This window comes from Perognathus longimembris, chromosome 2, assembly GCF_023159225.1.
Source record: "Perognathus longimembris pacificus isolate PPM17 chromosome 2, ASM2315922v1, whole genome shotgun sequence".
NCBI lineage: Eukaryota > Metazoa > Chordata > Mammalia > Rodentia > Heteromyidae > Perognathus > Perognathus longimembris.
The window spans coordinates 13,262,968-13,288,490 of NC_063162.1; the positions used below are offsets into that span (position 1 = coordinate 13,262,968).

The 25,523-nt window shown below is 40.1% G+C and overlaps 1 protein-coding gene across 4 annotated transcripts in view; it reads left to right on the plus strand.

Annotated features, from left to right (window-relative positions):
• LOC125346045 (nebulin related anchoring protein) overlaps positions 1–25,523 on the plus strand; it is a 68,447-nt gene that overhangs the window by 4,377 nt on the left and 38,547 nt on the right. The window contains exons 5-19 of one of the 4 annotated variants that reach the window (XM_048338215.1): positions 1,341–1,445; positions 2,448–2,552; positions 3,447–3,551; positions 4,332–4,439; positions 4,737–4,841; positions 7,374–7,481; positions 8,653–8,769; positions 11,192–11,296; positions 13,002–13,109; positions 14,534–14,638; positions 19,188–19,286; positions 20,489–20,593; positions 21,922–22,029; positions 22,299–22,400; positions 24,912–25,109. In XM_048338215.1, coding sequence (XP_048194172.1) covers positions 1,341–1,445; positions 2,448–2,552; positions 3,447–3,551; positions 4,332–4,439; positions 4,737–4,841; positions 7,374–7,481; positions 8,653–8,769; positions 11,192–11,296; positions 13,002–13,109; positions 14,534–14,638; positions 19,188–19,286; positions 20,489–20,593; positions 21,922–22,029; positions 22,299–22,400; positions 24,912–25,109 — 1,683 coding nt within the window. The remainder of the gene's footprint in view (positions 1–1,340; positions 1,446–2,447; positions 2,553–3,446; positions 3,552–4,331; positions 4,440–4,736; positions 4,842–7,373; positions 7,482–8,652; positions 8,770–11,191; positions 11,297–13,001; positions 13,110–14,533; positions 14,639–19,187; positions 19,287–20,488; positions 20,594–21,921; positions 22,030–22,298; positions 22,401–24,911; positions 25,110–25,523) is intronic. The other 3 variants (XM_048338216.1, XM_048338217.1, XM_048338218.1) reach the window with 3 other exon arrangements.

Below are 25,523 nucleotides of genomic sequence, written 5' to 3' on the forward strand. Positions count from 1 at the left end.
CTTAGCAGAACTTCCTCTATCTCTGCTCCAGTCCAGTTCATTGTCTAGTCCCTTCCACCCAGTGTTTTTTTATCACTGGGAGCAGGTGCCCTGGCTTGAGGCCAATACTTAGCGTTTTCCCCTGATGCTTCACTGAGACCCAGCCCTTCCTCTCCATGGCTCTATCTCTATTCTGGTCCCATGTCATTTCTGCCTGGACCTCTGTGAGGACTTCCCACAATGCCTTTCCCTCCTCTAGACTGGCCTCTCAGCCTGCTGGACGATTCCAGTCACACACTGCTTGCTGGATGACCCTAACCTCCTCCTCTTGCTCTGTTTATAGCCTCCCCATTTCAGAATTCCTCAGCCACTTATTTTACATTGCACATCTAAAGCTTGCATTTTTGTCATTGTAAAATATATCATACTAGTCTTTTTTTAAAAAAAATTTTGTTGGTTGTGGGGCTTGCACTCAAGGCCAGAGTACTGTCCCTGAGCTGTTTTGCTCAAGGCTAGGGCTCTACCACTTTGAGCCACAGCTCCACTCCGGTTTTCTGGTGGTAGGAGTGTCAGGGACTATTGCTGGACAACTTACTCTCTTCAAAGCACATGTGAACAGACCAATGTTTTCTAATTGCTATTTGGTTTCTACGTTTGTTTTATCTCCAATGTTAAACTACAAATCTCTTTAAAGAGAAACTTGCCTTTTTTCTGTTTCTTTTCTCCCCATCAGTTGTCAGAAGCATAATAGACAGTAGGGTTTTTTTGAAGTGTATCTGTATTTAAAAAAAAAATTGCCAGTCTTGGGGCTTAGACTCAGGGCCTGAGCACTGTCCCTGGCTTCTTTTTGCTCAAGGCTAGCACTCTACCACTTGAGCCACAGCACCACTTCTGGCTTTTTTCTATATATGTGGTACTGAGGAATTGAACCCAGGGCTTTATGTATATGAGGCAAGCACTCTACCACTAGGCCATATTCCCAGTCCCTTGAAGTCTATCTGAATAATGCCAATTAATCTCAGGTTGTCTCTCAGCAAAGATTTCCCTCCTGCCCAATCTTAGCAAATGATGAACGAAGATGTGTTAAGTTATATTTAGACTTTTTCTTATAGGACTAGCGTATCTCAGGGAATTCAATTACTTAGGGTGCTTAAGGCATTTTTGTAGTCTGAAAAAAAATCGTGCAATCCAGTTATCTGAGACTTACCACTTAAAAAGAGGAGCTTATTATAGTTTTTAAGAACATCTTATTTTGTAAAGTATGTGAGTATTATTAGGAGTGTGGGCAGGTAACATTTGGGACCTTGGCAATCAAATGTGTGGGGCATGTATTTATAAACACCTGTGTGTTTCCGTTACAGAGAGCTTACTGGCCTGGATATGGGGAAGGGCACACTTGGTATCCAGGAACTCTGCCCGACCCTGACATTGTCAGGATGGTTGAGGCGCGACAGTCTCTTGGTGAGGTAAAGACTCTTCACAATTATTTGAACAATGAGTTTGAGTGTTCCTTTATTTTTAAGATTGTGGTAAACAAAATGCTGCCCCTCCAAAAGCTTCCCTGATCTCTGGAACCTGTGAGTATGTTACCTGATTGGTCAAAGAGACTATGCACATGTGCTTTAGTGATGGATCTTGACACAGGAAGATCCTGGATTCTTAGGGAGGGCTAGGTGTGCACAAGGATCTCTATGACCTGGAAGTAGGAAGATCGGATAGGAAAAAGTTGCTATGTGATGACAGAATCAGAGGTCAAGGGCGTGATGGTCCAGGCACCGAGGAACAAAGGCCCTCTGGATGCTGGAAAAGGTAAAGAAATGGATTCTCTTCTAGTCTTTTCAGAAAGAATCAACCTTGATAGCCTATTTTAGCCTTCTGACTTCTAGAACTGTAAGAAAGCTTCATATTGTAGTAGAAAGGCAATCTATTCCTGATTACACAGGTCCTGAACCATTTGCAGAGCATGTCCCTGGCCTTTAGCACATACCTACCCATTGAAGAATCCACTTTGGGAAATACTGTTAGTCTTCATGACTTTTCCGTTAGAAAATGGAAAGAAAGTGAAGTGCAAATGCTAAGATGGTATGCCTCCTTAGGAAAAGTAATGATCAGAGATACTCAGAAAATAAGGAGGAAAAGCAAGACATTCTCTCCCTTTGCTGTAAAACTACCCCTAGCAGATAAGTTATATCAAAGTGTCATTGCACTAACTGCTATCATACAATCCTTGGAGTCATAGGGCACTGAAAGTGCTATGTCAGGCTTCCCATAATTTGTTATAAGCATCGAAGGGGGATATAGGCTTTGACATAGGGAATCTGTGTTCCTTCCTTGATGGTGATTTGCAAAGTCCATTTTCAAACTTAACCCCAGGAGTCTGAAATGTTTTCAAGTATCTAATGAATCCAGTTTTCCTTAGTTTCATTAATTCCCAACTAATACCATGCTGTCATTGTTTTGATCATCAGGAATACACAGAAGACCATGAGCAACAGAGAGGTAAAGGAAGCTTCCCAGCCATGATCACACCTGCTTATCAAAGGGCCAAGAAAGCCAACCAGCTGGCTAGCCAAGTAAGTGTTCCATTGCCCACTTTTTATGTTGTTGGTTGTGGGGCTTGAACTCAGGCCTGGGTGCTGTCCCTGGGCCTCTGTGCTCAAAGCTAGCACTCTACCTCTTGAGTCACAGAGCCACTTCTGATTCTTGAGTGGTTAATTGCAGATAAAAGTCTCATGGGGACTTTTCTTCCTGGCCTGGCTTTGAATTGAAATCTTCGTATCTCAGCCTCTCGAGTAGCTAGAATTATAGGTGTGAGACATTGGCGCCCAGCCCCAGTGTTCACTTTTATTAATGATTATGCTAAGTTTTGGATTTGATGAGGCTCTGTGACTCATTAAAAAAAACATGCATGAGGGAGTGCTTTGGACTGTAGGTATGGATAGCATTGCATGATGGAGAAGATTGTGTTTTTGTATTTCCCAACTGTTGATCCTCTGTTCCTTAATTTGGCCACACCTACAAAATGGACAGAGACTTGGTAAGTATAGCTCACCCAAAGACTGGACCAAATGATTTCTTGGGGTTGATGATTTTTTTAAAAATATAACTGGGTGGGGAATCCTCTGTAAGTGTGGCATAGTTTATTGGTTAAGAGCTTATTTGGACCCAGTGTGTTGGAATTTGAATCTTGGTTTGTCTCCTATGTATGGCTATGGGGAAAATTATTTAACCTCTCTGTTTCCCTAGCTTCTCATTTGTAAAATAGGGAAAGCAATCATCCCCACTGGATGTATTTCTTACAGATATTAAATTTATGTTTGTTAACACAAGTGTGATGAGACTCACCACCCCCAATGGCTCGTGATCAGTATAGTTTGATGGTGTAGCTTTCGAGAGATGCTTGGAAATGTTCTTACAAGGAGTATGAGGTGGTTTGTGACCTCCACTCTGTGCTGTCTCCTCTTCAGGTGGAATACAAGAGAGGGCATGATGAACGCATCTCCAGGTTCACCCCAGTGGCAGATACCCCTGAACTCCTACGGGCCAAGGCTGGGGGACAGCTTCAAAGTGATGTAAGAAATCATGGAGGATAAACCATTCAGGTCTTAAGATGCCTTTTTCTTTATTAACTGGAGGAGGAGAAAAGAGAGAGATTTTAAGAGGCCTCCAAGTCTTGCCTTGATCCCAAGAAGCATTTTCTAAAGTTAAGGATGAGTAAGTCTGATAAGTCAGCTCGCATACACTTGGCAAACATTCTTTAAGCCACAACCTTGAGACCAGATTAATACCAAAACCAGATGTATTTGATTAATCTGAAAGAAATCTCTTTTTCCACTGCAAACTAGAGAGAATATGTTTGAAGACCCTTTGCCACTTGCCTTCTCATTCCCTCAATGCTACCTAGCAAACAAAAACCAATAATTTAGTGTTTATCTGAGCCAGAGATGAGGACAAAATCCAGCTTCCCCTTAATAAGTGATTTCCAAACCTACCTTGGCTTAAATATGAAATTAAGAAGCCTCCATAATTCCCTAGACTTGACCATAAGTCCTCAAGAACAGACTCTTCCTCCTCTGCAAAGCCCCATCACCTGACCTACACCAAATGGAATGCAAAGATGCTCCAAACGCCATGTTGAGCGTCTCCATGTGTCTCCAGGCACTGTTCTGAGTTTCAGGAATAAAAAAAAAGTAGGTTCTGTGTACATGATCTATGATACTATAATTATGTCAGTTATATGCCTCAAGATCTGTCTTGTGGGATGGGCAAGGTGTCATGGACTCCTTAACAGAGGTCATCTAGCACATGGTAAGATTGCAGCATGAAATTTACTTTTGTTTTTAATTCTCTAGGTGAGATACACAGAAGACTACGAACAACAGAGAGGGAAAGGCAGTTTTCCTGCTATGATCACCCCTGCTTATCAGATAGCCAAAAGAGCCAACGAGCTAGCAAGTGATGTAAGTGCCCATAGCTACATTTTCACATTACAGAAGAAACAGGAAGTTAACCTGGACTTTTGAAGCCCAACTTCCTGGTTACTTTTGCAAGCTTGCTAATGCCAAAAAGTAGCTTTGCTCTATCGTGTTCAATCATTTTTACCATGACATTGACCTGCTATTTCTATGTTTAAGACACATTCTGTAGACTCAAGAACAATAAAGCAAGAATATTCTATAAGATGTTCTTTTTTTTTACTCTTCTGACTCCTGTGTCTGGGAAGCTAGATTCACTGTTTGTCCTTTGTCCCCAAACAGGTGAGGTACCATCAGCAATACCAAAGAGAAGTGAGGGGAGTGGCTGGTCCAGCCATTGGAGCTGAGGGCACATTGACAAAGGAAGGTGTAGACCAATATGACCAGGTATGTGATACAATGTCTTCCTGGGAGGCTAGTCTTTTCCTTAGGCAGTTCTCAGGTTGGCTTCTACTAGCTGAGATACAGTTCATATCCATTTGTGGGTTGTCCTTTATCTTTGTTCATGTAGCTTCTAAGCCAGAAAGTAGCAGACAAATAAACAAGGGATCAACTTGACCTATGTAAGAAAATAGATTCCAAGTATGTATTTTTTATAATTAAAGAATCTACACAACTATGGCAGCTTGGCCGAGAAGAAAGGATTCTTCTCAGTTTGATGAAGAATAGTCCTAAAGACTAAGACTGATTCTATTTAGCCCATCATTGTCTACACACGAAGGTGATCAAAGTATATATCTTGAAAACTATAAAGCAGTTTGTTACATAACAGGGTTCATTTCTTTAGGAAGTGAATTTCTTATCTAGATTCCTGGATAAAGCAAAGAGAGCATTTTTTTTCTTTCTTTTTTTTTTTTTTTACTTCCCAATTGCATTTCTTAGATGAACTTCAACTTTTCAGAAAGAGGAAAGGTGGATACAAAAGATAAAAGCAAGTTTTTATTTTCATTTCCTTCAGTGTTTGTGGTGGTGTGTGTGATAACGAAGCATCATTATTTTGCAGTTAAAAGTTTAAAAAAAGGAATGGAAGTAAGCAAGTGTACATACTGGAATGATTTTTCTCTTAATTAGTTTGAATTATTTGCCAGTAGATAGGCTCTACCACACACATGGGCCATGAAGGAATGTATTTCTGTTCTTTAGAAAAACAAGTGGCCATACATGTACATAGCCTGTATGTGCCTTTAGAATGTTTGTGAAAATGGTTTTGTGTCTGGTTGCAATAACTTTGCTAATATTTATTTGAGCAATAATACTTGGTTTTACATTACAAAATCTATCAAATCCTACATGTTAGTCACGTGGTATCTTGGTGCTTTAAACTCAGTGAAGATATGCTTTTAATTGTTTCATGTCTTAACTACGTTGTTAGAAGGCTCAGATCAACTTTAAAAAAAATTCTATTTAAAACAATCTGGCTTCATAATTTGCAAAAATGTTTTGTATAGTTAAGCCTACTCCTAGTTATAACGTATACATAATTTCATATCTATGTCATAGTTCACCTGTGTATGTTCACATATAATTATATTTTATCTATGTGTGTAAACATATTATGAAATATAATTTTAGAGTCTTATATTTTTCTCTTGATTATTTGGGCAATTTGATTGAAGTTTATAGTCTTAGTAACAAACATGAGGCTCTAAGTGGGTGTTGTTTGATAGCCCAGTTAGCAGCTGTTGAGGGGACTCAACCTAGCATGGCATTTAGCTGGGTGATTTGGCAGGACTTGCCAAGCCACGAGTAAGAGGGAGTGAGAGAGAATCAGGAGGGCAGGCAGATAAACTATAAATATCTATAAAGCCTTAAATGCCAAGAAATTCATTTTCTTTTTTTAATGACTAACTCAACCTGTGAAAAAGACTAAATCAGGTAATCAATTTATTATTTCTAACCAATGAACTCCTTAACAGAAGTCGATGTCCTAGAAAAAGATTTACAGACACACACACACACACACACACACACACACACACACATACACACATATTAAAATGAAGCTACCAACACAAAACTATAGAGCAGGACAGGAAAAACCATAGAGCAAATTGGACCCAATGGTTTAAGAAAATGTGTGCCAGAGTCCAAGCTGTTGTGAGCAGACCCCAAGGAGTTGGAGTCATGAGCCCAAGGGGACTACAAGAAGAGGTGTCTCAGGTTTGTTGAGCAAAGTGCAGATTAGATTCTGCCCAAGGCAGGACTGCAACCAAGGAGGGACACAGGCTTCTACGTGAAGGTGCATCTGAGCAGGTCAGGAAGTGAGTCTGACTGCCAGTGAAACACAGGACCACTTCCTTGTCAGTCATGTGATGATGATTCCATGAGAGAAATTATCCTTTTGGGCCATGGGTGAATAGTATGGACAAGAGAAAAGAAAAATGAAGATTGAGATTATAATCCTTTGTTTAAAATACATATTTACTCCTATTTCAGGTAATCTGGTGGCAATTCAAAGCTTTTTGTCCTTAAAATGCAAGCATTTGTATTATATTTCTTTTCTGGTTACATGACACACATCAATATTGGGTTAGCAAAGCATAGACCTATTCACAGACCAGTCATTGGACCTAAGTAAAGTGGTATGCAAGGTTACATATAAAAGACAGCTGGCTTTGCTGGCACGAGTTAAGATACAAACATTCCTTTAGAGCATGAAACTCAGACACTGGTTGAATATTTTGGATTACCTAATAGGAATATTAATGATAATGGCAAGAGTTACCACTTGCTTTGTGGTGATTATGCACTAACCATCAGTAAGTGTGCCTGACTTCCAGGATCTAACATCTTATCCACCACACAGTACATCTTCAGGGGCAATCACTGGAAGACCCAGTCTGGATGCACTGGGTGGGAACAGGCTTGAGGAGCTGTTTTAGGGAAGGGAGCATAACTAATCATTTCTGATTGGCTCAGCAGAGTTACTCAGAAGAGAATGGAGAGCCCAGGGGAAAGGGCAGCTTCCCAGCCATGATCACCCCAGCTTATCAGAATGCCAAGAAGGCTAATGAGCTCGTGAGTGATGTAAGTACCATGTTGGGATGGCTGGTAGACACAGAGGCAGAGGAAAAGAGGCAGTGAAGAAATCTACACACAGATACATTTCTTAGAGCTCAGCCAAACTACTATGTTATTCTAGCCCTTAGTTCTCATCCAAATTTCAGATGCCTTCTTTTGCTGTTCAGAGTGTTTGGTTACATTTACTGCCTCCAAGGAGGTTGGCAGAGACAAGTAGCACAACTCACTTTAGGTGTACTTGAAGCAAGTACAAAACCCAGCTAGATAAGCTGGGGTTAGGAACATCTTCACCAGAAAGTCACTGAGAAATGGAGCATTTAAGAAGAGCTGATTAATACAAGTCATATGTTTACCAAATTGAGCATAGGCCAGTGATAAAATGATTTTGATCTGCAGAATGATAGCCAGCTGGCAATCGTTGGAAAGTAAGCTATAATTAAACGTGTTAAAGCGAAATGCCCACTGCACATCCTAACATGCCAACTTGAACTTGGTCTCTAGTCAGAACCAAGCATTGCTTCCCACCTTGGCCCTTCTTGAGTCAGCTACCATTCAATTAGTACCCACTTTCCCAGAACAGCGCCACCTTGGCCCTGAGAAAGGGAGTACATGACATTATCTTGCTTTGCATCTCCTTAGCAGGCTAGGGGTGAAATGATGGGCAAAATTAAATTGTAATTACATTTTTCCCATGATCATTTTAAGACCTTTTTAGAACACCAGATATCAGTATAAACTGTAAGAACTGTGAAAAGGGGCATTGAAAACTTTAATACAGAAAAAGACCTAGCAGTTTACTTTGTGTGTCTTTGTGCTGATATTGGGGTTTGCCCTTACTTGGCTTTTCCCCTCAAGGCTGGTGCTCTACCACTTGAACCACACCTCCAAATCTGAATTTTTGTTATGTAATTGGACATAAGAGTCTCATAGACATTTATACCTGGGCTAGCTTTGAACTGTGATCCTCCAATCTCCTAACTTTTGAGTAGTTAGGATTACAAGTATGAGCTCAGACCCCAGCTTCAGTTTATAGATTGAATGGAGGAAAATGTACATAATCCTTTTCCCTTCGGGATTTTTTTGAGTAAATGTTAATATTAAAGCTGGGATAATGTCAGAGTCAGAGTAAGTTCTCTCACAACAACCACTCCTGATCCTCCTTGTATGTCTCTTTCAGCTCAAATACAGACAGGACTTTCATAAGATGAAAGGCGCTGCACACTACCATTCTCTCCCAGCCAAAGACAACTTGGTTCTCAAACGAGCTCAGAGTGTGAATAAGCTTGTGAGTGAGGTATGTATGGAAAGAAACAGTCGCCTTCATGTGTTTTCATCCATATTATTTCCTAGACAGAAACAGAAACGGAGTAGGCCTGTAACTGAAACCTTGTCTGCTAAGAGTGAGATGCCACTTGTATTATGCTTGTGTTACCAGGGAATGAATGTGCAGGAAAACTGAATTAACAAGATAAATCTTAAACAAATCAAATCTTTCTCTGGTGGCTCAAAACTTTCTTCCCTAATACTTACTGTGTTAGAGATATTCAAAAAGGATCAAGCAATAGATTTCTAGTTGTCAGAAAGATAACTTGTAAAATAACATGCTACTATTGTAGAGTGGAAACCCAAGAACAGAAGGGGTGTTTCTAATGCCAGACTCCCTCTCTTATCAGTGGAAGAATTCAGAGTAGCTGTGTGTACCGTGCAGATTTCTCTTGCCTTACAGTCTGACCTGGCTGCCAGCGAGTACATGTTTCATCTACCTGTGTTAAGCTTTCGTGAGATGTTAAGACTGCTTGACAAGATGCATCTTGTCTAGTCCCAGGTCCCTTTACACCCTACTCTGTTTTTGCATCCCTTTTCAGAACTGTAAAGGCATCCAAACAGTCAACCTCTGGCATGAGGAAGAGTATGGCTCTGGAAAGTACTCACATCACAAAGTTATCTGCAACTCAGAAACAGAGATTCAAATATCTTATAGTATGATTCTTCTTTAATCTCAAAAGGCTAAGCCATAATTTGGTTACTCCGAAGCATGGATGGACCTATGGTCCTCTAACTTGAGATCGTTCAGAATCACAGTGATACTTTCTGAGCATCCAAAGCCATAGATACTCTAAAGTAGTAGATAGGTGCCGAGGCTTTGGATTCTGTATATAAACAAATGTTATGGATGGTTCTGATGCTTTAGGGAAAAGCACACTGGGAGTTCAGTGCCCAGTCTAGCCCACAGCCTAGTTTTGTAAATAAAGTTTTATTGGCACATACCACATCATACTCATTGATGTATTGCCTGGTTACTTTACTTTCCATCTGTCAGTGTGGAACTAAGTGTATGACCGTGTGTGTGGCAAGGCCTGAAGTATTTACTATTGTGTCATGTTTTAGCTCAAGATAGGACCTTTGCCATGATAAGGCCATTGTTTTGTCATAGATCTGGAAAAGTAAAACTCCTGTTTCTGATTCATAGAAATTTCCAGGGACCAGAGTGGAAACAGGTCACTGGTCTAGCACTGTCCACATTTTGGCCTTTTTAAATATGATTATATATAACTGAATGTATAAATATCAAAACATATAGTTAGAACCCAACTGTATTTTGTTTTACCTTGTATTATATTGTGAGCATTTTATCATACATCTTGAATACTTTAAAAGGCATGTTATCAGAGATGATAATAATTAAGTTGTGTTTCCTTTATAAGAAGTCACAAGGAAATCTTCAAATTTCTTTTTGTAGTTATGGTGTTCACCCTTACCTATCTTATGCAGTTACCTGGGACAAAAATGTCTATTTAATATCTAAAGCCTTATGTCTTCAACCTAGGTACACCATGAGAACTCTAGTAGACTTATTATAAATTAAAGATAATCTCCACCATTGTGGCCATCTTAGTTGTCCTCTTGTGTAAAGTACCTTTTTAGCTAATTTTTATTGAAATATACCCACAGAGATGTACATATGTCAGAAGTGTACAGTGGGATGGATTTTTACAAGTGGATAGATCTCAAATTAAAAATAGAACATAAAAAGAAGTCTAGGCATCTCCCTATAATACTCTTAAGACATTTCCCCTTAAGAACAATCACCAAATTCCAAAAAAACAGTTTTGCTATTAAAATATATATATTTAAAGCCAGCTGCCAGTAGTAGCTCATGCCTATAATCCTAGCTACTTAAGAGGCAAAGATCTGAGGATCACTGTTCAAAGCTAGCTCAGGTAGGAAAGTCCATTAGATTCTTATCTCCAGTTAACCACTAAAAAGCCAGAAGTAGAGTTGTGGCTCAACTGATAGAGCACTAGCCTTAAGCAAAAAAGCTCAAGAAGAGAACCCATGCCCTGAGTTCAAGCACCAGGACCACCCTTATCCCCACAAAATATATCTTGCTATGTTGGGAATCAGATTCAGGGCTGGGTTGCACTAGTTAAGGGCTCTACCATTGAGATACATGCCCAGCTGCAGTTTTATCAGTTTTTGAGCTGTGTGAAGTCTTAGAGTATTTATTTTTTTAAAGGATTGTCTATTTTTAACTTTTAGAAATTGGTTATTTGCTATTTGTTTTTGCAAAGGAAAATATATACAGTATCCCAGGCCTGGTATTTTTAAGTCATGGGATGAAATTTTTCGAAAAATATTCTAGTCAACTGCTGGAGACATTTTAAGGGTGACTTTGGGATGGGTTCTGTTGAGTGTCTGGTGTTTTGGTTTCCAAGGTGGAGTATAAGAAGGATCGGGAAAGTAGTAAAGGTCACAGTATCAACTACTGTGAGACCCCTCAATTCAGGAACGTGAGAAAGATCTCAGAATTCACCAGTGATGTGAGTTGCTAATGCTTAAGCATTTGTTTGAGCATGTTTTGTGAACTTATTTTTAAGTCTTCTGAGAGACGGTCTATGTTACTGGATTGCATCTGGGAGAAGCATGGCCTCAGGCATAAGGATCAATGAATTTGGGATGAGATTGATGGCTGGTATTGGTCTAGGTAGTATCCATCCCTGTCCTACCTTCCCATCCCTCCTCCTTCCTCACACTTGACTTAGTCATCTGAGCATTGACCTTTTACATCCCTTCTATGAAGCCCAGTGCCCATAACTGGTGATGAACACTGCCAGCAGAGCCCCAAGAATGCAACATCTCTAAGTGACTCTGTGCTTCTGAGTTAACATATGATCTCCCTTACCCTTCACAGTCCCCTGGGGAACCAGACACGACTTCCCTGTCTTAGAGATGAGCAGACAGATATTCAGTGTTGTTCAGACATTCTCAGAAAAGATCTAAAGATGTATCCTTGATACTATCAAGGATAATATGTATAACTTTTACTTCTGCTTAGCTCCACATAATAGTAGAATTTATCATCACAAGTGACAGTGTAAGGCTCTTAGCGAGTCATGTAAAGTTAATGTAAATGTTGTGATTAAGAGGATCAATTCTAGAACATACTGCCATCATTAGCCAAGTGGCTAACTGTGGACAAGTGAGTCAGTCTCTCTGAGCCACTTTGCCCACCTTGTAAGGTGAAGGTGATAATAGTTCCTTTTCAGAAAGTGCTTGTGGGATAAGCAGATTCATGTTTTATACATAGTAACAGTATTCTACTTAAATATCCCCAGTGCCTAGAAACTTAATGGCCTGCTGGGGTTGGTGATGCCAATGTAGCTTCATTATGAGCTGCCTACATTTTCCCATTTATGATTTCTCATCATTCCATTTTGCCTTTACTTGATAGGCAACATTTGGACATAACATCACTGTTTTACACGTCTGTGGTAGTAATGAATTTTCACCTCACAGAATTTTACCAAACTCATATGCAGTCATTCCTCAGAATCCATGAAGCATTGGTTCCAGGATAGTCTTTTCCTGGTGAACACCAAAATCCTCAGAATATTAAAGTTACTATAAAAATAGTAGCATTTGCATCACCTGTATGTACCCTCACATACAATTTAAGTCAACTCTAGATTGCTTATAATACCTAATAGGATGTAAAAGCTATGTAAAGAGTTGTTATGCTGTATTATTTAAGGTAAGAGTGGAATCCTGTACATGTTCAGTACAGATGCAATCTTTTTTTCAGAATATTTATGATTCATGGTTGAATCTATAGATGCAATCACATGACAGAGGATTAACTATATGTAGATACAAAGTAATGGCACGCAGTGGCTTCTACCAACCTCCAACCTGGGCTTACACACAATACCATCTAGCCAGGGCTTGTCTATTGGTGAGCTCTACTTATCAACTCATGTTGATGAGTGTGCTAAATTGATAATATAAAAACAAACAGATCCAGTCTGCTTTGTGATCCCTGAGTGCTTGTCTGCCTGTCTTACTCCAACTTCTTGGGCTTGCTTGAAGTTGTTAAAAGGGCATTGCTTTATTTTTATTCAAGGATGCACTGGATCATTGAATATATTGGGTTGGATGATTGATATTGTGGACTTAGTGCATTAAAATGAGTGGTTTATCTTCAACCAGTTGAGAAGTTTTCATTCTAAGTTTTGTCTTTCCATGTAGAATAAATATAAAGAAAACTACCAGACCCACATGAGAGGGCACTATGAAGGAGTTGGCATGGACAGACGTACTCTTCATGCTCTCAAAGTTGGCAGTCTGGCCAGCAATGTGAGTACTTTGTGCAAGGCGCTGTAGGAATCAGCAACTCAGCCCATTCTTTTTCCACCTCCATTTTAAAAACATTTGTGTTCTAATTCGTAAAAAGGGACCCATAAAAATGTCTAGGTGTTAACCAATACCATAAACTACATGTGAAATTTCTGAAAATTTTCAAAGGCTAAATTCATTGATCTTAGCTTTATCTGGTTTGAAGAATGCTTAGAAGAATATGTTATAATTGATCTGATATGACAAAATATTTTTAGTATCTGAGAAATAAAGAGACATTGATGAACATGGCTCACACTGAAATTCTTCAGCATTCCAAAGCTTATGTAAATTATTTGAAATTGTTGGTTGATGAGTTTGTTCAGTAAGTCATTATATTTTTGAAGACCTCCTGTGACTAGGTGCTGGTTAAGATAGTGAAATAGGGCTGGGGATATGGCCTAGTGGCAAGAGTGCGTGCCTTGTATATATGAGGCCCTGGGTTTGATTCCCCAGCACCACATATACAAAAAATGGCCAGAAGTGGCGCTGTGGCTCAAGTGGCAGAGTGCTAGCCTTGAGCAAGAAGAAGCCAGGGAGAGTGCTCAGGCCCTGAGTCCAAGCCCCAGGACTGGCCAAAAAAAAAAAAAAAAAAGATAGTGAAATAGCAAAATAGATAGGTTCCTGCATTCCTTATATACTAAAAGCTACTAATTTATCTTTGGTTTTATCAAGCCGATTATCAGAATCATAGTAGCAAGTGCAGGTTAAAATCTTGGTGGTACGGAGTACTTCAATGGATCTGATTTCTTTATTAAAACATACTAATGTGGGCTGAGAATGTGGCCTAGGGTTAGAGTACTTGTCTAGCATGCATGAAACCCTGGGTTTGATTCCTTACTACCACATAAACAGGAAAAGCCAGAAGTGGAACTTTGGCTCAAGGGACACAGTGCTAGCCTTGAGCAAAAAAAAGCTCAGGGACAGTGCCTAGGCCCTGAGTTCAAGCCCCAGGACTGGCCAAATAAAACAAACAAACAAAACCCAAAACATACTAATGTTAGGTTTTCTTTGAGTATATCAGATTTAACCAGTAGGAAAAAAAATTGAAATTCTCTGGAGATTCCTCAATTTTCATTTATTTTCTTGGGTCCACCAAAAAGTACTTTCATGTATACCCATATGCAAGAATTCATCCTTAATACATCAAGGAGTCCCATAACTAAAATGAAAACTGAAATAAATATGCTACTGATAGAAGTTAACTAATTTGGGATTAATTAGGAAGAATTCAAATTAAAGGCAAAAGTGTGAACACAATTTCATTTTCCTTGGAGGTGATAAAACTGAATTAATTTTGTTTCTGGCTGTTTAAAAATATTCTTATGACATTCAGACAAGGTCAAAAGTAAATGGTGTCTGCTTTCTCTTTCTTTGGGTTTCAGATTGCCTACAAGGCAGATTACAAACATGACATTGTAGACTACAACTATCCAGCCACTCTTACTCCTTCCTACCAAACAACAATGAAGCTGCTTCCCTTGAAAGATGTAAGTCTTCCAACAGCCCATTTGTTTGACTACTTGTCACTTCCTTCCTGTGGGGCAGTGAAATGGAAAGAAACAAGGCACTGATTCTTAGGATGTTAAAGGACTGAGAAAGGGGAACTTTTGCCCCCCAGGATGTCCATTTATGCATAGTCAAAACTCAGCTATTCAGTGTCAAATGCGGACAATTCTGGCTTTGTCTCAGAAATACCCTAGAGTTCAGTTTCTTCTCAGAATTTGGTGCTTGCATCTGCTGGGCAAGTTTGTAAAAATTATCAGGTCATTTCCATAGCCATAAAGACTCTTTCTTAACAGATGAAAAATTTAAAAAGCTTTAAGAGTGCAATATGTTAAAGACTGAGTGAAATGAAATATAATGTGGATAAGATGGTGTAAGTTGATACTGAATGATGACATACTTTGGCATCTCAAACAAAATAGTTAAGTTAATTAAACGGATTATTTTCTGGTCATCAGAACTTTACTAAATATTTATTACAGAAAATATAGAAAAAATAGGAAAGTATAAAGAAAAAGACAAAAGTCACCTACTACCTTAAAGAGTATTTAAAGGGATTTAGAAATTAGTTGGTGTCATGGTTCTTAATTAGTGAAAATATATTTATTGACTGTTTAGTGCTGCCTGCTGCCTTCCTTGAATTCCTCTGGGACCAATGCAGATCCAGGGGTTGAGAGGTTTTCCCATTGGTAGTTTCTCTCTCTCTCTCTCTCTCTCTCTCTCTCTCTCTCTCTGGCTTAGAGTAGGATAATAGAATGCATTTGGGTCTAACAGTGTCCTGGACATTGGAGGGCAGTCATTGGCAAACAATAGTCTCTTGAGTTGAGAAGAGGTTTTCAAATATCATTTTTCCAGGAAGTTTTATTGTGTGGACTTACTTATTTCAGCTTCACTTTGATCACTGTCAAAGTTACTTCCTAGGAGGTGGGGCTACGTCCTTGGAACACTTGCCCATTTAAAGTATTTCTTTACAACTTGAGTATGTCACTTTTGCAGTTGTACTCCAGAAATCGTGGAGTACTACCTAATGGAGAACACAAACAAAATAAGATCAGGTCCCATAATTCTGTTCTTCCATTGGAACTTGACCAACTTCTACATTTTTCCCTATAAGACTTGGGATCAAATTATACTCTGGAAGTATGGCTACATTGCTTGGGAAGTCTGATGCAAGAATTAAATTAGATTGAAAAAAATATTAATTGGTTCTAAACTGACAGTACATAAATCACATCCAGATGACAGGAAGGGTTTATTTGACCACATAATTCTTTTTAAATGAACCAACATGTGATGTTGTGAGTTCAGATAAAATTAAGATCTTCACTTAAAAAAAAAATCTGGAAACCCTGGAAAAAGTAACCCTAGGTATTGCATGGCAGACGAGGGCTAGAGCTGAGTCCCTTCCCTTGCCTTCCTGGCTCTGTTTGAGTTCACCCTCTCTCACACAGGGGCCTTAGTATTCAGGAAATTTGGAGAATCCATTTTCAAGAGCATCCATGGTCACTATCTGTAAAGGTGGTAAAATAAGCTATGGAATTAAATCAAGTATAGGTTTTTAATTAGAGAGCATTCTCTCAGATGGATTTTATAAACACTAATAGAATTCAGATGAGACTATCTTTAGCAGAGAAGCCCAATATAGATGGAAGCACAATGGCCAGGCATTTATGATGTTGCAGAGATGTGATTAATCATGGAGACTCTTAATTATGTCCTGCAGAGAAAAGTAATTGTGCTCTGTGACATACTTAATGCAAAATTATCAGGAAGAAATATGCCACTTAAAAATATAATTTTCATGCCATTTTATCGTGCATAATTCTGAATTCTAATAGACTCTATTATGAGTTAATAATATTCCTTCTGAATTAATGCATTAGGAAGTCACAGTTCTCTAATCTCATTAATAGTTGACATTGAAATGACTTTGCATTTCCTAGTTTTTACTGCATACTCGGAATATATGAAAACTTTTCTCTGTGAATCATAACAAAGAAGTAACAAGTGATGCTGTGCTCCACTCCAAAGCAACGAACACTCTGTGGTCCAGTACTAAGATACTTGAGCTTTCCAAGGCCTTGTTCATGAGGTTAACTTCTAAGTCATTTGTTTGTGCCTGGATACATTTCCCTGTATATACGGTGTTGGCTTTCGCTAAAAGGAGCCCTCATCCATCTGTAAAATAACAAAAGGTACCAGGTACCTTTTGAGGCAGACTCTTGGGATCGGAATGCAAGATCTGACACTTACTAGATGGATGACCTTGAGTGAGTCACCTTGGGTCTCTGCGTCTCAATGTCTTTGCATTGAAAGGTAGAGATTAAATAGTGTCTATCCATATGATGATGGGCACTGTTAAATGAGGTTCTCAGAGTGGTGCCAGGTACACAGCCAATGAATGTCCTGTATTAGCCATACTTACCATTAGCTAGTGTTGGAAGAGGCAAAAATGAAGTGAGCACAGGCCCAGGGAAGAACTGGAGTGTCCAGGCTGACCACTGATGGACCCAGAGTAGCCCTTAGTCTATTTCACTGGTATCACTGAATTTTAAAAATATTGACATACTGGCTAACATTTAAAATCTATGACATATTACATAGGAAAATGTGTTTTTGGCACCTTTGTAATAACGATGTATGGTCACCCTGTGTTCTGTATATGATAGTCATCTCCTACAGCTAGGTGACAGCTGCTGTCCTTGGCCATGGCCCCCACCACTCTCTGCTGCTTCCCCGACAATGAAGCTAGCAGTCTGGTGCCCATAGGCATCTACAACATCTGTCTAGATCTGTGACCTTTGTGTTGTAAACTTCCCAAGGTGGCAGCAATAGTAGGAGCTAACAATAGGCAGATGGACAAAGACAGGAAATGGTAGAAAATTTCAGCGATGAGGAGGGACCCCTGGAAAGGGCAGAGCTCAACTGTCAGTGGAGCAGGCCAGAGGCCTTGGGTAGAGGTCCAGGTGAAGACAGCCATAGATTGTGGGAATGAAAAACACAGGTCTCTAGAAGCCCCACACTAAGGGATGCCGGGTGGAATAATGGGTTTCATACAGTCAGACAAAGACTTCAAATCTGTAGTGTGGCGGGGGGTGGGGGTGGGGTGGGCGTTATTTGATGGTGATGTAGGTTCTTCATAAGCCAAGTCAGGGCCCAGCTGGCAAATAGGTCTAACCTGGAGCCTGCGTGCAGAGAAGCTCAGGTGTCCTGAGAGAGTACATCTATCTGTTCAGGGTCCTAGGAACAAGGACTTATGTGTGATATCTCCATGAGCAGAGCTATGTTTGCTTGTTCAGCATAGACTCCCATGACTGTTTGTTGAAGGAATGGATGAGTTAACATGTGGATGAATGAAAAGGATCAAACCTCTATCATGTACGAGAAGAATGGCGGGCTTAGAGATGAGTTCACTTTCTCTTTTTATCTGGATTTCAGACTCAGCTGGATGTGAACTTGGGAATGAGGCCATTGGCCATTCATAACCTCATGTTTTGCTTTCACTCTAGCTCACAGTCATCCTGAGTGGGTGCTGGCACTTTCTATGGCTCATCTCATTTATTATCTACTCTGAAGCCACAAACCTAGGCCGTGGTTTCTCCATTTAAGTTCTCTTTCTGTCTACATTGGACGCTGGAGCATTTGGAGGAAAATGAGATGACTGAGCATATTTATATGCAAATGCATCATTATCCTTCACTTTCAAAGAGCAATTTGCATTTTGAAGGGAGAAAATTCACTCACTCCACATATCTGGAAGTGAGAAATCAGACAGTCAATGCACCAAGCTAGACTGAAGGTTCCACTTCCTCTTCCAGAACAGTGCCAAGCTGACAGTGGACTGTGGCAGGTGGCAGTGGGGGCCAGGCAAAGAGACTGTGTAAGGTTAAGACATGGTAGGACTGTCCTTGAAAGGCCACCCAGGCTCTTTTGCATCTTGGAAGGCTTGTGTATGGCTTTAGTAAGGCCTATAATCCATCTTTTCTTTCTTTTTTAAAACATCTTTTTTGTGAAGTGTAAGAAAGACATGCAAGGAAAAGTACACTAAATATAGATTATACCCTTTGAATATTTATTAAATGATCTGTGCTCACTTTCAATGGAAATAAGACAATGAGGGAAGACATGAGGGAAGAGAATCATTGGGACCAAGCATCTGCCCATATGTGTACTAATGGTGTATTCATTTCCAAAGTACTTGTCTGAACATAAGAGATTTCCTTAGCTTGATATTGGCCAAAGCTTAGTATTGTCAGCAAATTTTATGTTTTCTCTTGAAGTACATGTATCTTGTGGTTTCAATATGCATTTCTCTAATAATGCAATAGACACCCTTTCCTATGTTACTGGCCAATTAGTTGATCTCTTTTATAAATTACCTGTTCACTTGGCACAACTGGTGGTATATAGCTGGGAAATTTCATTCTTTTCCTAGCAAGTGGAGAATTTCCCTGTAGTTGATCTGGGAAAGAGGGCCAAGCAAATCTTAGAGATAAGAACAAGTGAAATCATCCTATGCTTGTTTTTGCCTAGGTCAACTACAGACAGAACATTGATAAGTTCAAGTACAGCTCTGTAACCAATACACCACAAATTATTCAAGCCAAGATCAATGCCCAGCAACTGAGCCAGGTAAGTGACCTGCCCCTGTCCAGCTGGATGTGGGGTCTTCTGCTTGTTGTGAGTCCTCTGTACATCAAGTCCCACCTCCAAGGATTTGACCTTTATTAGTAGCAGCATATCTTACTGCAGCCATGAAGTGATGCTTCTTGCCTTCAGATGTTTTGTTAGGGAGGATTTCAAATATATCCCAAAGTAGAGAGTAGCTTAGTAAACCTCCTAAGACTATCATTCAGCTTTCCCCTATTCTTTTGAATAAAATTACTGATATTATATATATTCATAAATATTTTAGTATACACCTCTAAAAAAGCAAATAAATCTAAACATGCTTATATAATTTTAATATATTATACCAATCACCCCTCAAAAAATTAACAACAATCTTTAATATCACCAGTATCCAATGGTTCAGACTTGGTTTGCATAAGAACACGGCTCGTTCTCAGACGGCTCTATGTTCTTCATCCTGAAGTCATATGTCTGGTTAGCTCTTTTATGCTGACAGTAGGTAGTACTGGGAGTTACCATGTTTTTTTTCAAATGTGCATTTGATAATTATACATTACCAATGATTACTATTGATTAGATTGACTATTGCTTATTGTTGACCATCTGTCCTTCAGATAGCAAGTGGGCAGCACTGTAGCAAGCTAAGAATGCGTTTGCTACCCTCAGTGCAAGCCAGAAGCATTGATAGAGCAGCCATAGAAGACTTGAAAACTCACTGATTTCAGTGAGCCTTTGAGTTATTTAATTTTTCATTTGTCTCCTTCCCTCTATTAATTTAAAACATTCCTCAAATTACAGGTTTCTTTGTTAAAGGTCTTTCCTAGAATTCCTTCTCAGCAATGAATCTCAGGGGAAAGTGGGAAATGGAGTTTCCTTTCTACTCATATAAAACCCCACAAATGTATTTTATTTTATATTTATTTGTGTATTTACTTTTTGGGGGGTTCTAGGACTGGAGCTTGAACTCAAGGCCTCAGGCTCTCAGCTTTTTTTTTTTTTTTACTCAAGGTTGGCACTCTACCACTTGAGCCACAGCTCCACTTCTAACTTTTTAGTGGTTAACTAGAGATACAAGTCTTAGAGATGTGTCTGCCCTGGCTGGCTTCACACTGCAATCCTTAGATCTCAGCCTCCTGAATAGCTAGGATTACAGGTATAAGTCACTGACACGTGGCCCCACAGAAGTATTTTAAACCCAACAGGTGAATTATCGCGCTGACTATGAAAAAAATAAGCTGAACTACACATTGCCGCAGGATGTGCCTCAGCTGGTAAAGGCCAAGACCAACGCTGAACTGTTTAGCGAGGTGAGTGGGCTCTGTGGAGAGAATGTGGCGGGGGTTATGAATTCATGTAAAAGTGAAAAGTGGATGTGTTAACCAGTAGGTGGCTCCTCAAAGCCTCTCATCCTGCTATAGTTTTGAATTTGGCCATGTCAGGGCACATAGTAGCTCAAAAGGGATAAATTGGTCCTGGCAATCTAATTCTCATTTTTTGACCATGTGTATGATGTGTGTATGGACACACACCAGCCCATCGTCACCACTATCATTTTCATCATCCTGCTGACTTTGTAACGGATGATTTGCTGTGTAGAAGAAATTTAACTTTCAAGTACAATCTTCATCATTAGAGTTTTTTGGCTCCACTATAGCTGTCATTTGGGTTTCTTATTCTAGAGGAGATTTGTAGTACAAGAGGAGAAAAAGAAACTAATACTTTGAGAAAGTCTGTTTTGTACTAGGGCAGGTGATATATGATAAATGCTATGGTATGTATGGTATTATACAATATGGACTTTTTATAATATTTGCCCCAGGAAGTATTTATTGTAGGGACACACTTGATGGCATTGGTTTTGGTATCAGATAGACCTGGTTTTTCAGAGTTGTTGGCATGATCATCATCTTTTTTTGTCAGTATTCAGATTTGAATTCAGAACCCTAGCACTGGCTGGTGCTCTACCACCCAAGCAATGCCACCAACCCAGGTTTTTGCTGGCTAATTTGGAGATGGAGTCTCATGAACATTTTTGCCTGAGATAGCTTTGAACTGTGGTCCTTTAGAACTTAGTCTCCTGAGTAGCTAGGACTATAGGCATGAGCCATTGGTTCACAGAAGGATGACTACGTTTAACCCGTGTGACACTAGGTAAGCTCTTTAATTTCTCTGAGCCTCTGGTCTAATATGATCTGTAGTTAGCAAATGGAAAGCACTTAGAAAAGGGCTACAAACAGTTGTTACTATCTTTCGAATACCAACACTTTATGTCTCTATGGCACCTCACTAGTTTAGGTATTGTTTACTCTCAGAGCAACCCTGAGAATGATAATAAAATATTCCTTTTGTGAATAGTCAACTATAACCCCAAGTCACATGATCAGGAAAATAAGAGAATAAGGAAGAATATGGGTATTGGGTTTGCCCTGGATCATTATCAATGCTCTAAGTGACTCTATGTCTAAGGAATCAATGAATTATATTAATGATTACAATTACTGCTTTTATAATAACAGCCAAGATGATGGCCTGCAAATAATCAAAGAAACCAATTTGGCTTTGAAAAAAATTCTTCTCCAATTTTCAGCAGGAATATGGGTAACTACTCCTGTTCACCTGTGTTTCTGTTTGTCAGGTTAAATACAAAGAAGGCTGGGAGAAGACAAAGGGAAAAGGATTTGAGATGAAGCTGGATGCGATGTCTCTGTTGGCTGCCAAAGCCTCGGGGGAGCTTGCTAGCAATGTAGGTTTTCTCTCATTAACTCAGAAATGCATAAGGAACAGTTCCCATAAAATGTCAGTGGTCCTGCTGCAAAAAAAATGGCTGTTAACTTTGTAAACACCATGATACTTTAATTGTCTTCTGGATTTGTGAAAGACTAGGAGGGTTTTTCTTTTTTGCTTTTGGACCCTTTTCCTTTAGAATTGTTCTCTTTGCATTTGTTAAACCAGGGCTCCTTAGACTGCAATATTGGTCTCATACTCACTGTAGACTTTCTTCTTTCTCTCAAGATTAAATACAGAGAAGAATATGAAAAGACAAAAGGAAAAGTCATGGGAACAACCGACTCAAAGCTTCTACACTCTCTGCAGGTGGCCAAGATGAGCAGCGAGGTAAACTCTTTCTAGCTCCTAGCCACTCACATATAGGTGTATTACTTTAAAAGTTGTTCCTGGGCCTCTGCCACTTGGGACAATTTCTATTTTATTGACTTTCATCTGCACCTTTTTTTTTCTTGGCTTGTCTAAGAAGTTTATCTCCTTTCTGTGCCAAGCCATACACTTTGTTTAAAGTAGATGAGGAGTACGGCATCAACTGATCAGGGTACAAAGGCATTTGGCCACATTTATTTATGGCACAGTTGTATGCTGAGCTGTTACTGTGGGCTGAATGCTACATGAAGCACTGGGACTACCAACATGAGCGATAAAGAACAAGTTCTTCCTGTGAAAGGTGTAGCGCTGATGAGATTGTCTTAATCCATTTTCTGTTGTCTTCACAGAATAACTGATGGGTACTTTTAAAATAGAGATTAGTGTTGATGTGTAGTTCCTGAGGCTGGGTAAACCACAGTCAGGCCACCATATCTCCTTACGGCCTCATTTTGTATGAGGTAGCACACAATGGAGGAGCACTCAGGTGACTGCAAAAGAACACCCCAGATACTGGTAGCTCACACCTACAATCCTAGCTACTGGTGAGGTTGAGAGTCAGCATCCAGTGCCAGCCTGGGCAGACAAATCTGTGACACCTGCCCCAGTTAACCAGCAAAAAGCAGGAATTGGAGGTATGGTTCAAGTTGGTAGAGCCAGCTGTGAGTGAAAAAGCCAGTGACAGTGTGAGACCTTGAGTTCGAGCACCAGTACCAGCATGAAGAGATAGAGAGACAGAGAGAGAGAGAAAGAGAGACAGAGAGCATGCACAAGAAGTAGCTTTGCTTTATAACAACCTGTTTTCATGGTAACTAATCTAATTCCATGAGAGCAAGGACTTGTTCTACTCCTGTATAGCCACCATGGAGCTATTTCTTCACGAGAGCTCTGTCCCCAAACACAAACTCATTCCACAAGTCCCCATTTCCCAACTCCGTTGCATTGAGAAATTACACCTCAATGTGAGTTTTGGTGGAGACTGACCATATTCAAACCACAGTAGGGAGTTAGGTAACAAGCATCCTGTTTATTGTGACAATGTTCTAGATTAATCTTGTGGTCACGCAAATGCTATTCAGAGTATTTGATAAACAACCAGAGCATCCCAAGCTCCTGTCAATCAGAATGATGCTGCTTGTAAACAACAGTAGTAGTCAGAGATTAACCTTGGGAAATGCCATTTACCAAAAGAAACTCTCCTTTGGGAAAGGAGAGTTCTGGCTAGAGGGGACACATCTTGTTTTTGCTGAGTCTTCCCTGACAATGCAGAGCAGATCAAAGGACACACGAGTACTTAAGTCCTGCTTTATGCTACTTGTGCAGCTCTGATAGTACAGTTGGACATAACTGTCTGAAAAGTCATTGGGAAGCCATGGTTTAATTGGAATAAGGGAGTTGGCATTGGGGCTGCCATTTTGAATGACAAACAAGCTTTATGTGACAGAACAAGCTTTATGAAATACATAGTTGTGAAACATAAAGAGGCACTGAGGGTTTAGCTTCCAGTTTAGATAAATAATGAATTCATGTTTTATATTTTCAGTTGAAGCAACTGGGAGCTAATAAGACTGTGTTTTGCTCAAAGTCCTATGGTAGGCAGTGATAGTGAGAGAGAGGTTATACTCTAGAACTCTTTCTACCTGATACCACACTCCTTCTACTGTTACACATTAGCTTTCCCAGCACATAAAATAACCACTTTTACCATCACCATGACCACCACCACCATCACCACCATCATAACCATCATCACCATCATAACCATCATCACTATCGTCGCCATTATCACTACTGTCACCATCATCACCATCACTACCGCCACAATCACCATTATCCTCATTATCACCACCATCCTTCAGTCATCATAATTACCCTCATTCATAGCTGCCATCATTACCACTCTTACCATCGTAATTTTACCACATTGCCATCATTGCCATGCTTCCTTCATTGCCGTGACCCTGATGGTTCATGTTTATCACGTACTTGCTATGTGACAGTCCCTCTACTAAACACATTTTTGTACTGTTGCATTCATTCATCGTAATAGTTCCTTCTTGGGAACTCCAGATATGCCCCCCCCCCAGGAAGTGAAGTCACTTTGCAGAGGCTGCCCAGCTGGCAAAGGACAGATCAAGTTGGAACTCATGTTTGTCAGACTCTGCAGCCCAAGCTTTGTCCCTCTGCCTCTTGAAGATTCTGTAGGAACCACAGATTGTGACCTCCCCTTGCCAAGTGAAAAGAGTTATTAGCATTGGCGAGCAACAGTCCTTCTGGAGACTAGGCAGTGTAGAAACATAGCCCCCCCCCCATCATCCTGCCTTGTAGAGCCAGGATCTGGGTCACACCTGACAGACTAGACCTAGTCCCAAGTACCAGTTCCTCTCCAAAGCCTGGGAATCTTTCCAGCATTCTCAATTACTCCTTTAAGAGCAGACTATAACCAATGGTCTTTATTTTGGTGCATTCAAGGTTGAATATAAGAAAGGCTTTGAAGAGAGTAAGACCCACTTTCACCTGCCCATGGACATGGTGAATATCAGGCACGCGAAGAAGGCCCAAGCTCTCGCCAGTGACCTGGACTATAGGAAGAAACTGCATGAATACACTGTGCTGCCTGAAGATATGAAGACTCAGTGGGCCAAGAAAGCCTATGGGCTGCAGAGCGAGGTAAGCCTTTAGGTCTTCCGGATTTTTGTATACATCTTACAATTAGATGCATGCTTGAGTAATTTTGAACCTTGCACAAGCCTATTCCATAACCCAAAGGACTAGAAAGAACTAGAGAGGTGCTGGGTCCAGTGAGGACAAGCGGGAGGTAGAGGCAGAGGCAAGACAATGAAGATTGGAGATTGAAAGTAGGGTTCAGAACCATCGTGAAAGGCAAGACGTGCTGGTAATGGGCACAGGCAAAGGGGAAGCAAATTCTGTGAACTTAGCAGTTTGGCAAAGAAGGCTCTTAGTCCCCCCCCCAAAATAGCAGTGTTTATCTCTTAGGTTGTGATGTTTTAACACTAATGTAGAACATACTGTCCCCTTTACCAGATGGGCCCAGTAGCTCTACTTCCCAAGAGAAATCTGCCT